This window comes from Peromyscus maniculatus, chromosome 5, assembly GCF_049852395.1.
Source record: "Peromyscus maniculatus bairdii isolate BWxNUB_F1_BW_parent chromosome 5, HU_Pman_BW_mat_3.1, whole genome shotgun sequence".
Classification (NCBI taxonomy): Eukaryota; Metazoa; Chordata; class Mammalia; order Rodentia; family Cricetidae; genus Peromyscus; species Peromyscus maniculatus.
In genome coordinates this window covers 105,612,415-105,628,985 of record NC_134856.1, presented here as the reverse complement: position 1 = coordinate 105,628,985, position 16,571 = coordinate 105,612,415, and the positions used below count along the sequence as shown (strand labels likewise).

Here is a 16,571-nt window from a genome sequence, read left to right as displayed (position 1 = left end):
TATGGCTCCACCCATTATTCTTCAGTGTTAATTGGGGTGTGTTGGAATTTGAATGTCGTGATAGAATAGTAGTTTGGTAGCTTCTGTTTCCTAATATCAGAAAGAAGCCATGACAGATCATTTCTGCCGTGGTGGAATAGCGCTCAGAAATGAGGAGCTGGCTACAGCTTTCCATAGGCAACATTGCCTGTGTTTTTGCTTATGGTGTCAGGTTGCCTGAGTCTGAGCATTTTTCATTCATCTGAATGTAAGATATTAAGAACACTGTACCACTTAGCTCTTTGGCTGAGATGTCATTGTCCCTTTTGTTTGCATAGGTTTGATTCTGACTGAGGTACCAGTACCTTCTGATTTGTCCTGGGTTGAGTCTCAGCAGCAGCATTTCATTTGGATGTCAAGGATGATGATGTGGTCACTCAGTCTAACCGAGTCACATGATAGTGCTGTGTAGATATTTGAGTTTTTCATTTTTTATCCTCCTCCTCCTTTGAAACAGGGTCTCATATAGTGCAGTCTGGCTGCGATTTCTCCTCGGCCTGTCTCTCTCAGGTGCTGAGATCACAGGTGTGAGCCACCATGCCTGACTGATGTCTAAATTTTAACTCCATCCCACCCCCCTCATCCTGTCCCTTGTACTTCATTGAGAGAGACCTCTTTCTTTTATATACTTTGGTGTGTGATCAGTGCAACCTGGTGGGGCAGACACAGGTAGATCCTATGTTGTGTTTGCTTGTTGTCATGGAGATCACTCAGGTTCATACTGTGCCCTAATTTCATAGGCCACGAAGAGACACCTTAGAATCTTCTAGCCATTCACCTGCTTGGGATGTCAGAGCTGCTGCAGGGAATGAGGCTAGAGTAGACCACTCCACATCTCCCAGAAGATGTCTGCATTCTCAGGTCTAAAGTGGGACTTTTAGTGCCTTTGTGGTTTGTGCTTTGGAATTCATCCCATTTGCACCAAGCCCAACAAACGCAGATGCCCACAGGATTAGGGAGACAGTAGAGCAGGTTGAGTCATCTGGGCACAAGGAAGAAGCCCTGTTAAGAGTTTGGTCAAGTACTCTGTTGGCCAAACCAAGCCTGTGTCCAGCCTGTGTAGCTTTCAGTCTCTATTTTAAGAAAACAGAGAAGGTGCTAGTGTGCAGTCACATGCAGTGTGTGGTCAGCTGAACAGGTCATACAGATAGGACTTTTTGTTTCTGAACTGCAGACATAGCTTCTTATGGAAACTTAAGAGAGTTAGATGATGATGACCAAAACTGTTCTAAAATAAGCTCCTGGGGGTAGAGTGACGGAGTTCTTGAGAGCACACAGTCTGAAACCAGCTCGTTCAAGCTGATCCCGATTCAGCTCCTTTCTAACTCTGGGACTTTGGTTCTGTTTGGCTGTTTTGTTTTTGGTAAGATGGAACACCATGCACCCTGTGCTGGTTTTGAACTTCTGCTTCCACTCCTTAAGTGCTGGGATTACACATTTGTACTCCCCACCCCTCCATGCCATTTAGCTGTGTGACTTTGGTTGAGTTGCTTAACCCTTCTGTTTCCTGTTTGGTAAATGACGATGGGAATTGTGTCCATGTAATGAATGGCTAAGAGGGTTAATTGGTCTAGAGAGATGGCTCAGCTGTTAAAGGCTGGGCTCACAAAAATGTGATCAACACATGAAAAGAGTACGTGGTGGTTAGATATAATAAATCATTAATAAATATTCATTGGCCAAACATTATTCATCTTGGGTGGTTTTTATTTTGCTCTTGGCCTCTGTGTTTTGGGGTTATTATTTCACTTATAGAAAATAAAATGGGTAGAAAAGAATAATACCTCATTTGGGACACTGGTGATCCATGGCTGCGCATAGAAGCCCCAGATATTCAGCAACAAAGCACCTGTTCTCCAGGTTTCACCCAGGAGGTCTGTTTGATGCTGGAACCTTCAGCTTCCAGCCTCATCCGTGCCCGTGGCTTTAGACAGCAGTTCCAAAGCAGACAGTTCAGTGGGTCCAGCCCCTGGTTCTCCGTGGAAAGCTGGACAGTGGTCATGACTTTGATGAGGCCATTCAGTGCTGTGTGCTGTCTGCCCTGCAGCCTCTGCAGTCCTTGTCCCTGGCTGACTCAAAACTCAAGGCTGAGGTCACCATCATCATCAATGCCCTGGGCAGCAACACCTCCCTGACCAAAGTGGACATCAGTGGAAATGGCATGGGTGATATGGGAGCGAAGATGCTCGCCAAGGCTCTGCAGATCAACACCAAGCTCAGGTAGGCAGGGCTGTCCTGGCCCTGAGGGGCGGGTGCTCCTTCTCAGGAGTCTGGGCCTCTCAGGATCCTCACTGGGAAGAAAGCAATTTCATAACTTTCATCAGAGTACTTGGTTGGGACACTCTTGAATGCATGCATAGTATTTCCTCAGATGTTTGTCTTCACAAGTCCTCTGTGATATAAAACCCTGACAGAGTGCTGTGGTTCCTTTTTCACTGGAGTCTTGAAAGCTAACCGGGGAGATAATAATGGCAGTGAGAAACAGGGAAACCTTTGTAGGTCACCCTGAGGAGCGGACCCAGGAGGTCTGTGTCTTTTAGTGACAGGCCATGTCTTAAGAGATGTGTCCTCATGTGATTCAACTCAGCAAGCATCTCAGAACCTGCTCGCACAAAAGAAGCCAACCATGAGATCCCTGGGCAGTAGTTAGTGGTCCATCACCGACCATATGTGGTTGTGGATCGAGGCCTTTCCTCCGCTTCCCACCTCTGTATAAAGACTTGAAACCCAAGGGCGCTGGAAGTGTGCTGCTCAAGGACTGGTCCCCAGGTGAACTATTTCTCTGTTTCCCAGCTTTGCCCTAGAGTTCTTATACACACAACTCTTCTTCAGGACCAGCTACGCTTCACCCCATTATTGTCCTGATACGCAGAGTAAGATTGGGGTTTGTGGCTTGTCTGAACGAAGAGCAAATGCCTGTTGCTCTTCCAGGGCTCTTTTGGGATGCTTCTCTTTCTCTCACATGAGACAGAATTGGAACCTTCTGTTGAAACTGAAGCCACAAGGCAAGAACAGGGGCAGGGTCTTTGAAAGTCAGTGTGAATAAAGGAGGTCCTTGGCTTGGCGTGGTAAATCAGTAACAGCTGTCAGGCTGGGGTCCTCCAGGCAAATGAAGGGTAGTTTTTGTGTCCAGGAGCATTCCTAAAACACCTCGGAAGTGTACATATTCTATTTTTCCTACACCAGTAAGTAAACAGCCTCCTGTTTTATAGTCTTTGCCAACAGAGTAAGTGAAATTCTCACAATCACACCAGGACAGGGACATGAGAAAACAGGAGAGAGAGCAAAGTTCCTTCTAGGTTTTGAGGCTAGAGAAGGTCCTGTACTTGAAGATGTTTATGTTGGGCACAGGGCTGGGTAGCATCTTTGGTCGGAGCTTCAGTTTCTATGTGAATCTGAGGATGCCGTCTGGAGAACAGAGGGGCCAGGTCTTCTAGCTTTCTGGCTGGTACAGTCTTAAGAATTGCAATAAGTCAACCTATTTCTTGCACTTTTAGGTGTTGATTTTCAAAAATACTTGTGTGATAGCTGTGTTAAGCTATAATGTAGGGGCTGGTAGTATAGCTCAGTGATATAGTGTGTGCTTAGCATGCATGACATTCTAGGTTCAACCCCAGCATTGATCAATTGATAGACAGAAAGAAAGCAAGCTAGATTGATAGATGATAGAGTATTAGGTGGGATGACCATTTTTGTTTTGATGAAACAAATGGATGTTATTCATCATTTACATAATGCTGTTAAAATGCTTACAGGCCTGTCCAACCTTTGTCTTGTGGATGGTATGCCATTGCATGCAACCAAAGATAGCTTTGAATTCAGTCTAATATATACTCTTGAATTTACTTAAAACATTATGATGTTTTTAAAAAATTAAGTAACTGCACTGCATGGCTTTTGGTCATGAGTGTTGCGTCAGGACGTCAAACAGTTGGATGTGCCTAGACAGTGTTGATTCGAAGCCATTTATCTCCAGTGGGACGATCATCTCCGCCACACCTCGGTGTCTGATCATTGATATGGTTTCATTTCCAAACAGGACAGTCATCTGGGACAAAAACAACATCACCGCCCAAGGCTTTCAAGATATAGCAGTTGCCATGGAAAAGTAAGTTTTAATTAGGATATTCTCTGAGACAGCACTGAAGAACCAATGGTATTAGTGCCACCGGCGGGGTGGGAGAAGAAACCATAGGTAGATGTCAGCTCTTTGCAAACCAGCCCCGGGGGTCGGGAGGACAGCGGCTCTGTCCTGACTGAGTTTGCTCATGTGTACAAGGGTGGAGGTGCTGATCTGCCAAGGCAGATGGTCATCAGCATCACTGTTTCTCCTGAGTTTGCGGTCTACAGACTCTCTGCACTGGGTTTACTTTTCTGTTTATCTGGACAGCATGGGTGTGTGTGTGTGAAGGTGGGGATGAAGCGGGGGTGGGGGTGGGGAGTGTCTATAGTCCAGAAAATAAAAGTGAAATTAATTATTAGTGAGTCTTATTATTTTATTGCTAGGACATTTTTTTTTTTTTTGTAATTGATAACGACATTTGTTATTTGCTGTCAAAGGTACTTTTCTGATCAATGAAATGAAAAAGTAACAATACTAGACACAAATGAAAATAATACTAGTATCTCTTTTTGGCCAATGTCAATCTAAGAAATCAATCGAGTGTCTCCAAAGCAGAGAGGTATTTACGGTACTCACCAGAAGAGCAAAACATCCATCACATAGAGAACCTATGTGCCTCTGTAGTCCTTGAGCACATTCACAGAGGTTGAGGCAAGACAAACAGGGCCACTTCACTGAGCTTACTGGACCTGAGGCAGAACCTGACGTCAGCTCATGATGGAGGTGCTGTTGCCAGACAAGACTTCCAGAGCATCTTGTCTTAATTGCTACAGCCTTAAAAAATGTTAAAGATGACATTATTTTCTTTTTTTTTTTTGGTTTTTCGAGACAGGGTTTCTCTGCATAGCTTTGCGCCTTTCCTGGAACTCACTTGGTAGCCCAGGCTGGCCTCGAACTCACAGAGATCCGCCTGCCTCTGCCTCCCCAGTGCTGGGATTAAAGGCATGTGCCACCACTGTCCAGCAGATGACATTTTCTTACTGGAACTTGTACACATGGACCATGGTGTGTCCGGAATTGGAAGGATTGTGTCACTATTTATCTGAGACTTGCAGGCAGGAACCTGCCCTCATTAATCCCTAGGTCTAGTGTGGACCGATGTGACCAGAGTGGGGCCTGGCCACCATCAGATTCTAGAACGCTCTAAGCAGATTCTGAGCCTTGGAAAGGAGATGTTCTAAAACACAAGGGGAGATGGGGGCTGCCACAGAGAAACCTTTTCCCCAGGAAAGGGAGGAAATTCTCACTGTCCTGGATCTCTGGCCACCCCCAGTTTCCTATGGCGTATCTCACTTCTTCATTTATTCTTTTTTTTTTTTCCCCCCAAGGGAGAGGATCAGAGCTAATGGTCTTCAAGCACTTTTTGTTTTGTTTTATTTTGAGACAGGTTTTCACCATGTATTCCTGGCTGGCCTTAAATTCACAGAGATCCACTTGTCTCTGCCTCCTACGTACTGGGATTTCAGATACTTGTAACAGTCCTCTTGCCTCTCTCTGCCTTAGAGTCCTGGGGTTACAGGGAAAGCACCATGCCTGGCTCCCTTGTTTATAGTAACACCAGGCCATTGCAGGGGGTGGGTGAGGCAGCTGACCACATCCCAGTACACCACCTCCTCCAAGAGCTGTCTGTGACCACAGAACCAGCTGTTCTACAGCGACTCTGTTCCCAGAGCAGGCACGGTGATCTTCATCGTGTTCACATCCCAGCAGCCATCCCCAGTCGTATGGAACACTGCCAGCCCAGGCTGGCAATTAGGAGAAGCCAGGAACACACCCTGTCAGCACTCACCATTTCCAGGTGGCTAGTGGTGTCTCAGTCAGTTATGTATGCTGTTCTCCAAGATGCCGGCTCTTCTACTGTTGTTGAAATAAGCCATGCTGGTCTGCAATGGGCTACAGATTGGATGCGGGAAAGATAATAAAAAGATGTATAGTCTTTTAATTCCATTTGGCTGGTTCCTTTCATAAACAAACAACTGTGTAAAACAAAGTAAACAAAGGTAGAAATTACACTTGTAGGGATGGCAGCTTTCCTTGGTTCAGTTCTATAGTGAAGTACTCTATCTCTAGGGGGAAACAGCTATCTAAATTGTTGCTGCTAATAAAATGATTTTTTTCTTGATTATGTTTTCATTACTAGTGCCTTATTGGGGGGGGGGGTTAGTTGCTAAGTCACCAATCCAGTGATAGCCACCTAAATGCCCATGAGATGACAGCTCCTCACCATTTGGAGATCTAAAGCATGACCCTGGCCTTGCTCCATTGTATGTGAAGAATGCCCAGGTCACCACCAAATGGCCCAACAGGGTTTTTTGTTTTGTTTTGTTTTATTTGTTTGTTTTTCTTTTTTCTGAACAGCATCTGTAGAAGTGGACAGTCACCTTGTGGGTGGGGGTGAGCAAGCATCTGTTGTGTTGGGGTGTGTTTCAGAGCAAGTGGGAGTGCTTGTCTAGGCACACAGCAACAGGAAGCAGGGCAGGCTCTGAGGTGGGCCAGACTCGGACTGGCTGTTTTTCACCCCAGGTGGCTGTCCCCTGCACTCTTGCATCTGATCAGCCTGCCAGTAGCAATGACGTAGCATGGGCACAGTGCCCCACAGTTGGTTCCTTTACCCGATGGGCTCTGGCTGATGTATTAGGCAAGCTGTATAGTGGCCCACGGGGATCAGGGTGCCTACCCAGGCAGGCCACCCTTTTCCTCCAGGCTCGTTCTAGAGATGGCCACCTGTTATGGATGTGTTTATTCAAAGAATGCCAGAATAGAGCAGAATGTTTTGTGAATGCTAATGGCTTGGCATCTTGTTTGTTTTTGTGTTTCCTTCTTGTACCCATTTTAGTCTGGCTGTCACATGTGATTGCCAGGTACCATCAGATCAGTAGATAGATGATACCATGAAACCATTTGAGACTAGACTTTCTTCCTAGACTTTTTCTCTATCTATCTTGTAATCACAATGAGAAAGTTTTTGTCTTTCACGTTAATTCAGAATGGAAAGCAAAACTACATTCATCAACTTCATCTCTGTTTTATAGGACAGTGCAAATTAATGGGGCCAGCCAGCCTTAATGAGCATGGGAAGTAAAAACCACTCTGCTGTCGAGGGCCTTTTGATGCCTGGATGACTTAGAGAGGTGTTTTGTTTTGTAGCCTTGGCTGGCCTAATACTTTCTGTGTAGCCCAGGCTGGCCTCAAACTCAAAGCAATCCTCCTGCCTCACCCTTCCCAGTACTAAGATAATAGGTATACACCAGTTTAGCGAGGATAAAAAGATATTCATTTGTGTGTTTGTTTTGAGACAGCATCTTTCTAAGTAGCCCTCAAACTCCCAGAGATCTGCCTGCCTCTGTCTCCAGAATGCTGGGATTAAAAACGTGAACTGTATCTGACTTTATTTTTATTTTGGATTTTTCGAGACAGGGTTTCTCTGTGTAGCTTTGAGGCCTCTCCTGGAACTCACTCTGTAGACCAGGCTGGCCTCAAACTCACATAGAAGCACCTACCTGTGTCTCCCAAGTGCTGGGATTAAAGGTGTGACCACCACTGCCTGGCTGTATCTGGCTTTTAAAAGGTATTCTTACAACTATCTTTTTAGATCTAAAAAACAGTGCTCAACTGAGGTAACAGAACGGCATTTAAAATGTATGTTTTTGTTCCTTTCTCCAGGAACTACACACTGAGATTCATGCCCATTCCTATGTATGATGCCTCCCAAGCTCTTAAAACAAACCCCGAGAAGACAGAAGAGGCCCTACAGAAGGTATCAAGAACTCTGTGCTCACATTGAATTGTGTTCATACTTATTCTGGACATATGACCATGACTTTAACATAAAGCTTTTGAAAACCATGTATTCTTAAGATCATGCCTGGCATAATTTTTGACTGGGTATGGAAAAAATAATGAAGGCTGAAATCTGACATGAACTTTTAAGCAAATACAGTAACATTCTTATAATATCAACATGTCCAAATGTAGACACCTCCCCATCTTTGGAGAATGTGGGGAGCTAAGACATCTTTTGCTCTATGGCTTTCCTATATCTCATCTTTCAGAGTGCTTTTTTTTCTTTTGGTTTTTTGAAACAGGGTCTGCTATAGCCCAAGGTAGCCTCAGACTCACTATGTGTCGGAGGATGACCTGAGCTTCTGGTCCTTCTGCCTTCATCCGTCAAGGGACAGTATTGCAAGCATCCTTTGCTTTTTATGGCTATGTTTCCTCTCAGTTAGGATGTGCTCTTAAGTTCCATTCTTACTCTGATGCTTTTTCTAGAGTTTGTCCCTCTTTGTTGTCTCTCTTTGATGGTACCATCCTCTAGCCAGGCTCCCAAACCTGACTTTTTGTTTCTCACATCTTTGTTAGCCAATGGGCCACCCATTTGCCAGATTATGTAGCCTAAAGCTCTTTGCTCTTTCTCCTGCCCCTGTGTTGATACAATACCTTTCTTCAAGACTTTATCTCCCACCATGATCTTGCCGCATTTGGTAACCCCTGTCTCTTTTCCATGTTAAAATTACACCATCTTTTATGGCAAACCTTCATGCCATCCCTCACTGGCAGCTTTTCTGATAAATAAAGCTTGGTCTCTCTAACAGAGAATGCTGTTCTATCTAGGACCTGCCTTCTGTCTGCCTCCTGCTCTGTCTATTACCAGCTCTAACTTTTCATTCCGTCCCATCTCAAGGGACTGCAATTTTGAATCCGTGGAAAGATTTAATATCTGTTTGCACCAGTTCTTCTGGTCGTTGACGTTTGAGAACCATTGCCTTTTTCTGGTCAGGACTCGGCTCTTTCTACATTACTGTGCTTGGCTGTTGAGTTGAAATCTAGTGTTTAGAGCACCACAGTGACTCCTGGGGGCACTTTCACTCCCCTGACAGAGTGGCCTTCCTGGGCTTTCCTCACATGTCAGACTCTATTCATTACGTTCTGTTGTTGTGATCAAATGCAATGGCCAAAGCCAATCTGAAGGAAAAAGGGCTTAGTTTGGCTTATGGTTCCTGAGGGATGGAGTCCATTGTGGAGAGGAAGGCATGAACACAGGCAAGGGAAGCATGGAGGCAGGAGCAGGAAGCTGATCACATTTCTAGCCATACACAGGAAGCAGAGAAGCAGAACAGGAAGTCAGGCAAGGCTATAAAGCCTCAAGGCTTTCCATCCCCAGTGATGTACTTCCTTCAGCAAGGCTTTCCCTTCTCAAGGTTCCATAACCTCCCCCGGGTGCACCACCAGCCGAGGACCAAGTATTCAACGAGCCTACAGGGGACATTTCTGCTTCAAACCACCACACTTCTTGAAGGAGAAGCCCATGTGGTTTTCAAATTTTTCATTTCCTGCAATTAGCTTAGATCCTTCTTAACCATTTTGAATGAAAATGAATAATAGGAAGTGGTAGGGAAAGATCTAAAATGGCAAGAGAAATTATCCCAGATTTTTGTTTGAAATATATGACCTTAAAACCAATTCTTAAGTAAGTATAGTAGCTCACTTCTATACTCCCAGGAAGATCTCTCTGAGTTCAAGGTCAATCTGAACTATAGAGTGGACCCTATCTCAAAAAATAAACAAAACCCCCAACTTTTTCCAACTTTGTAGCCTCCAGTAATTAGTTAATTCTTCTGAACTTTAATTTTCACACACATACACACTCTCACGTGTGTGTGTACATGCATGTGTGTATACATATATTATGTAAATAGGAAAAATTAAGTTATACCCTAATTATGTTTAGTGGACATCTAACAAATATGTTAATACATGAGCATGAGGTACACCATTCAAATGTTTATCATACATTAACATGGGTGTGTCTTTAAAATAGCAAATGAGATTTTCAGTTTCTTCCCCACTGTGTAGATGAGGAAATGGAAGGGAAGGGCACTAAGAATTTGGCTAGGAGTACAGGCACCCATTACCAAGCCCAGCTGGGAAGTAAAGACAGAAACTGAGTTCTGTTGCATGCAAGTTCTTCAGATGCATAGAGAGAGTGTTAAAGCACTAAAGAGGGAATTAAGGCAAAATAAAGTCTAATTTTCTTAGTTCAAACTGCCCTAAGAGAGGACTGCTTCCGTAATGAAATACTAGCACCAGTGTGCTGGATGTCAGTCATGATGTGTGGAGACATATGAGGCGACTGGGGATCATAGCTGTGGTGACCTCAGGTGACTAAATGTCATTCCGTGTGGAGATGGGAGATGACTGGATGTCACAGTGTGGAGATGCAAGGTGACTGGGTATCTTAGTGCACAGTGACATGAAGCAAGTGACAGCATGTGAGAAAGGACGGAGGTAGACCAGCAGTCCTCATGACAAGGGATTGCACTTTTTATGAAATGTGTAATGCTACTTGGAAGTAGACTTGAATGTATTGTAAACTTGTATTGTGGACATAAAGACAAACACTGAAAAAAAAAAAAAAAGAATACTTGAAACGCTTGACTAGAAATGTTTCCAGATGGGTATTTTTTTTTTCTGGTGGGTAGAATTTGGGAATGTTTGCTGGTGTGTAATGAAATTCTGTGGGGTTAACACCCAGGTCCAAATATGAATTTATGTATGTCTATATGTATCTTGTGCACATGCCCAACAGGGAGTTTTCAACTGTGTTTAGTGTATTTGTGTTCTCACCACAGCCCGTCACCTCAGGTCAGATATGAAAATTTCCACCTTAGAACAACATGCCAGTGTTTAGAAAATTTGGATTTTGGAATATTTCAGGCTTTGAATTGTAGATTATAAATGCTCATTCTCTAAATCTGATATGCTGGAAAAGAGAAGAAAAATAAAAATCAGATAAATCTTTGGGGAAGACAAAGAGGGGAGAGAAAAAAAGAAGAGCACAAATAAAAACAGCATAGGGCTGTTACAGGTAGCAGCCCTATGAAGATACACTTTCCACAGAGGAAAACTTAAAAAAGACAGAAAACAAGCAGTGATAGTGCATGCTGGGAGAGTGAGGCAGGAGAATCAGAAGGTCAAGGTCACTTGTTGTTCGAATCTTAGATGGTCTTTTAATAAGAAACCCAGAGCCACATATCAGGGTGAAAGCTGAAAGATCAGAGAAGCAGAACAGCCAGCCACTAGTTCTCACCTCTACGAAATCCTCAGCCTAAAGAGAATGAGTCCCTGTTTCCTCATGCCTTATATACCTTTCTCTACCCAGATATCACTTCCTGGGATTAAAGGCGTGTGTCACCACTGTGTGGTTCTGTTTCCAGTGTGGCCTTGAACTCACAGAGATCCAGAAGGATCTCTGCCTCCCGAGTGATAGGATTAAGGGTGTGTGTCACCACTGCCTGACCTCTTTGTCTAATCTAGTGGCTGGCTCTGTCCTCTGATCCTCAGGCAAGTTTATTAGGGTGCACGATATATCGCCACAGTCACTCTTACCTCTAGTGAGTTGGAGGCCTGCCTGGAATGTATGAAATGGCCCAAACGAAGTGAGGAGAGTAGAAGTGTGCTTGCTTGTGGGTTTCGGTGTATGTGTGTGTGTTGGGGGATGGGGTGCATGGGTATTTTGTACCTTGAATTTATTGTGTGTTCATGCTCAACTGAACCTGTTTTTATCTTGACAGCTAGATTCAGTCTTCTATCTACTTTAACTTTTCTATAAACAAAAATATATTCAATCTTTGTAAATTGTTTTTAAATGCAGATTTCCTTCACTTTGATCCAGGACTTTTTCCTCTTGTGTAAGTCCTGCCTCTGGAGATGTCTGGAGACATATCCCTGGGTTTGGACCTCCTCCATCTTGCCCCTGCTCCCATCTCCTCACCGGGACAATGCCTGTTTTGGCTTCTCCTCGTGTGACCCTAACCAGGCTCTGAGCTCTTAGTCCCCAGGAGATAGGTTTACATCTTCAGTCTGGAATGTAGTGTGGAGTGAAATCTCACCCTGCTAAGTTCAGTAGTAATAGGTAATGACTTAAAACAAAGACACATGGATCTTATAATTCCTCTTGCCTTTAAATTTATTTTCAGAACAAGCTTTGGGGGCTGGGGATATGGCTCAGTCAGTAAAGTGCTTATTGCACATACGTGAAGACTTGAGTTTGCTCTCAGACCCACATAAAAGCTGGGTGTAGTGGCATGTTCTTATTAATCCTGGCACTGGAGAGGCAGAGATGGGAGGGTTCCTGGTACTCACTTTGTAGCCTAGGTGTTGAGTTCCGGGCCAGAGAGAAAGACTGTCTCAAACACCGAAGTGGAGAGTGACACAGACATGACATTCCAGGTTGACCTTTGGCGTGTGTGGACACTGGCACTGTATACACGTGATCATGTGCACACACTGTATTAGTTAGGGTTTCCATTGCTGTGAACAGACACCGTGACCACAGCAACTCTTATAAGGAAAATATTTAACTGGGGTGGCTTGCTTACAGTTTCAGAGGTTCGGTACATTATCATCATGGCAGGGAACATGTTGGTGTGTAGGCAGACCTGGTGCTGGCTACAGCCTGATCAGAAGGCAACAGGAAGTCAACTGAGACACTGGGCAGTATCCTGAGCATAGGAAACCTCAAAGCCTACCTCCACAGTGACACACTTCCTCTAACAAGGCCATCCCCACTCTACAAAGCCACACCTCCTAATAGTACCACTTCCCTGTGAGATTATGTGGGCCAATTACATTCAGACTACCACACATACATACACAAAAAGAAGCAAACTTCACATATTATTTTTCTTAAAACAACAACAAGACCATAAAGCTCCTTCCTGGCTTGGTTTGTGAAGCAGGATGGCTGGCCCTGGGAAAGGTCTGGAAACACAGGCCCTGCCGCCTTGTCTGTACCACATCTGTGTGAGATGAGCCTCCTGAATGAACAGAGTGCTCTCCGGTTTGGGCCCAGTGTGAGTCCAGCTGTGAAAAGATAGAAAGAAGGAGCAAAGGACCCAAGGCTGGGTGACCTCAAGTGTCTGTCATTTTTGGAACCTCTGTAGCAAAACATTTCCCGTGGGTGTGTCACCTTGGCAAGTCGTGGCTGCTGGGAGGCAGTGAGAGGAGCCCTGTGATCCGGCTCCGGGGTCTGCACTGGGTGTCAGGGATGCTTTAGGAGGGGGAAGGGGGCTTTCTTTTCTCGTATTGCCTCGGCTGCGTTTGGTGGGAAGCATCTCTGGCTCCGCTTTCTAGTTTCCTGGGATGCAGGTAATTACTGTCTGGGTTTTAATTGTTCCTAATTGCTATTGAGTAGTAGTTATTTTAGCATATGGAAAATGAAAATGAAAATGTAATAACAGCAAGAGCTTCACAGTTATTAGACATTCTTAACCAGGGAACCACAGTGACAAATTAAAAGCCAAATGGTTAAGACACGTTATTCAAACAATAAAGAAGGGAAAAATAAACCAAGATGGCACAATTTACCCACCTTAAATCTTTTTTCTTTTTGAGATATTGTCTCAGATAGCTCAGCTTGGCCTTTTTATCTGGGCTTTGTCATTTCTGATTTCACTGTGTACGGTCGATTCTTATGCTGTAACTGCTAATATTTCTAGGAAGGTGTGTGTGTGTGTGTGTGTGTGTGTGTGTGTGTGTGTGTGTGTGTGTGTGTGTACACTTACTGGGCAGTCACACATACAACACTTTGTAACCTGTGTCTTAGTTTATTTTCCTGTTGCTGTGATAAAACACTCCAACCAAAGCAACTCAAGGGAGGAAGGGTTAAGGGTGGCTCATCGTTCCAAGCTATAGTCCATGACGGGCACGCCATAGGCATAGGGGCTTCGGAGAGCTGCTCACAGTACTTCGGAGGTCAGGAAGCAGAGAAAAATGCTTGTGTTCAGTTCACTTTCTCTATTTTATGTAGTCCTGGATCCCCTGCCCAGTGAATAGTCCTGCCCACAACTGAGATGGTTTTTCCCACATCCATTAACAGTAACTTAAATATCCTCCACAGGCATGCCCAGAAGCCCATCTCCCAGGTGGTTGTAGATATGAACTTCTGAGTCCTCTGCTACCACCTGCCCAGTGCTGGGATCACAGGCATACACCACCATGTTTATGTGGTGCTGGGGATTGAACAAAGGGTCTCGTGTGTGCTACGTAAGCACTCCATTAACTGAGCCACTGCCCCTCAGATTGTTCTTTGAAAGTATATTTATTTTCTGAGACGGCTCTCTTTATGTAGCCCAGGCTGTCCTGAAACTCACTGTGTACCCCAGGCTGACCTTAAACTCGCAGTGATCCTCCTGCTTCTGCCTCCAGAGTATCGAAATTGTAGGCTTTGAACACCACGCCCAGTGAAAACCCTCTTTTTAGGCGTTCATCATCCTAACTAGTTCATCCTGCGCTCTTGTTCAGAGTGCCCATCCCATGGTCTGTTGATCTTCATAAACACTTCCTTTCCATCTGGTTATAATTTGTGCCTTCCCAGTTTTCAGGGTTTCTTGTTTTGTGTAGGACTATGTTTTCTTATTTGCTGTGATTCTAGTAAAATCCAACCTGTTTTGAGAAACTATGAAAATCTGATAGCTTATTAAAGTTAGAATATACCAAAGTTACTATTTTTATGGTTTTTCTTCCCACTTTATCTCTTTCTCCCTACCTCCATCCATGTTTTCTTCCCTTCATCCCATCCGTCCCTTGTTCTCAACCTCTTCCTCTCTTTCCCTTTTCCCAATCCTCCTCCTTACCCCACACCCCACCCATACATGCCTTTCTCTCTTCCCTTTCTTCCTCAAAATAATTTGCCAGGTGCTTGCTGATCAGTTCTGGGGTGTAGACGAGGCTGAGATTCAGAGGGCACCATTGTTCTCCTTGGAGGAAAATCACTTCTGAGCTGCATGGCAGTTAAAACTGCTGATCTCATGACACCCAGGAATGAGAAGCCGGAGCTGGCAGCAGCTGCCACCAAATCCTGGCCTATCTCTGTCAGTTTCAGAGTCACACAGCAATGACTCCAGTTACCTGAAAGCTCATCTTCCCGCTAAAAGCACCTCTGATACACTCTAGTGTCAGAGCGCTGCCTGAGCCCGTGTGGGTGGTGGGTCAGAGAGGTACTGGGGGGCCTGAGCCTGTGTGGGTGGTGGGTCAGAGAGGTACTGGTGGGTCTGAGCCTGTGTGGGTGGTGGATCAGCGAGCCGCTGGGGGGTCTGAGCCTGTGTGGGTGGTGGATCAGAGAGGTACTGGGGGTCTGAGCCTGTGTGGGTGGTGGGTCAGAGAGGTACTGGGGGTCTGAGCCTGTGTGGGTGGTGGGTCAGAGAGGTACTGGGGGTCTGAGCCTGTGTGGGTGGTGGGTCAGAGAGGTACTGGGGGTCTGAGCCTGCGTGGGTGGTGGGTCAGAGAGGTACTGGTGTGTCTGAGCCTGTGTGGGTGGTGAGTCAGAGAGGTACTGGTGTGTCTGAGCCTGTGTGGGTGGTGGGTCAGAGAGGTGCTGGGGGGTCTGGGCCGGTGTGGGTGGTGGATCAGGGAGCTGCTGGGGGCTCATGCTGCTGACTCATTTTCTGACCACTTTATTCCCCAAGGAGTAAAAATGTGATCTTGAGAGATATGTGTGCTCCATTTCCAGATAGAAAACTATCTGCTCCGGAATCATGAGACTAGAAAATACCTTCAGGAGCAGGCCTACCGTCTCCAGCAGGGCATCGTCACCAGCACTACCCAGCAGGTAAGGGCACCAACGCTGTCTCCTCACGCTCAGCAGAGGCTGGCAGAGCACAGTCCCAGAAGGGCTGGCTTGGGGAAGTCACAGTAGATGGAAAGAGAGGAAGGTGTATTTGAGGCAGAAAGAAGAAACTGCATTAAGAAATGGAATCCTAGATGCCACAACCTGAAGGGATTTTTTTTTTTTTAAATTGCTGCTTCGTAAGTGTTAAAAATTGGGAGACTGTGAAGGTGGCGGCTCAGGATGGGGGATGAAGAAGAGAGCTGAGTTTTATTTTATAGTCATGGAATCAAATGCTATTTTTCATCATTAATACATACGAATAGCAAAGATACATTTGGTACAGAAACTGAAGACAATGATTCAGGCCTATAATCCCAGCCTGGGCATCAGAAACAGGAGAATTAGGAGTTCCAAGTCATCTTTGCCTGTGTACAGAGTTTGAGTCAGCCTGGGCTACCTAAGACCCCGTATCAAAACATTAAAAACAAAACATACAAACAACTTGGGATGAAAGCCACAGCAGAATTGAGCCAGGTGCTTGTCTCTGAGGGTCGAGAGACACTGACAGGATCTATTTCCCTGTCGTGGTTATCTCCAAGTGTGCTCAGTGAAGCTGCCCGCCTAGACATCTCAGCTGTTCACATGCATTACATAATTGGGAACAGTCAACTAATATGTGTCAAGACAAATTTTTAAAAATATTTCTGACCTAGCTGGGCGGTGGTGGCACACGCCTTTAATCCCAGCGTGGATTACTCGGGAGGCAGGGGCAGGTGGATTTCTGTGAGTTCAAGGCCAGCC

General features: G+C 45.1%; 1 protein-coding gene across 23 annotated transcripts in view; it reads left to right on the top strand.

Moving 5' to 3' along the window:
• Carmil1 (capping protein regulator and myosin 1 linker 1) overlaps nt 1-16,571 on the top strand; it is a 293,644-nt gene that overhangs the window by 209,790 nt on the left and 67,283 nt on the right. For all 23 annotated transcript variants that reach the window (XM_042278284.2, XM_076573044.1, XM_076573046.1 and 20 more), the window contains 4 exons: nt 2,087-2,259; nt 4,079-4,147; nt 7,826-7,919; nt 15,672-15,770. In XM_042278284.2, the coding sequence (XP_042134218.2) occupies nt 2,087-2,259; nt 4,079-4,147; nt 7,826-7,919; nt 15,672-15,770 (435 nt within the window). The remainder of the gene's footprint in view (nt 1-2,086; nt 2,260-4,078; nt 4,148-7,825; nt 7,920-15,671; nt 15,771-16,571) is intronic.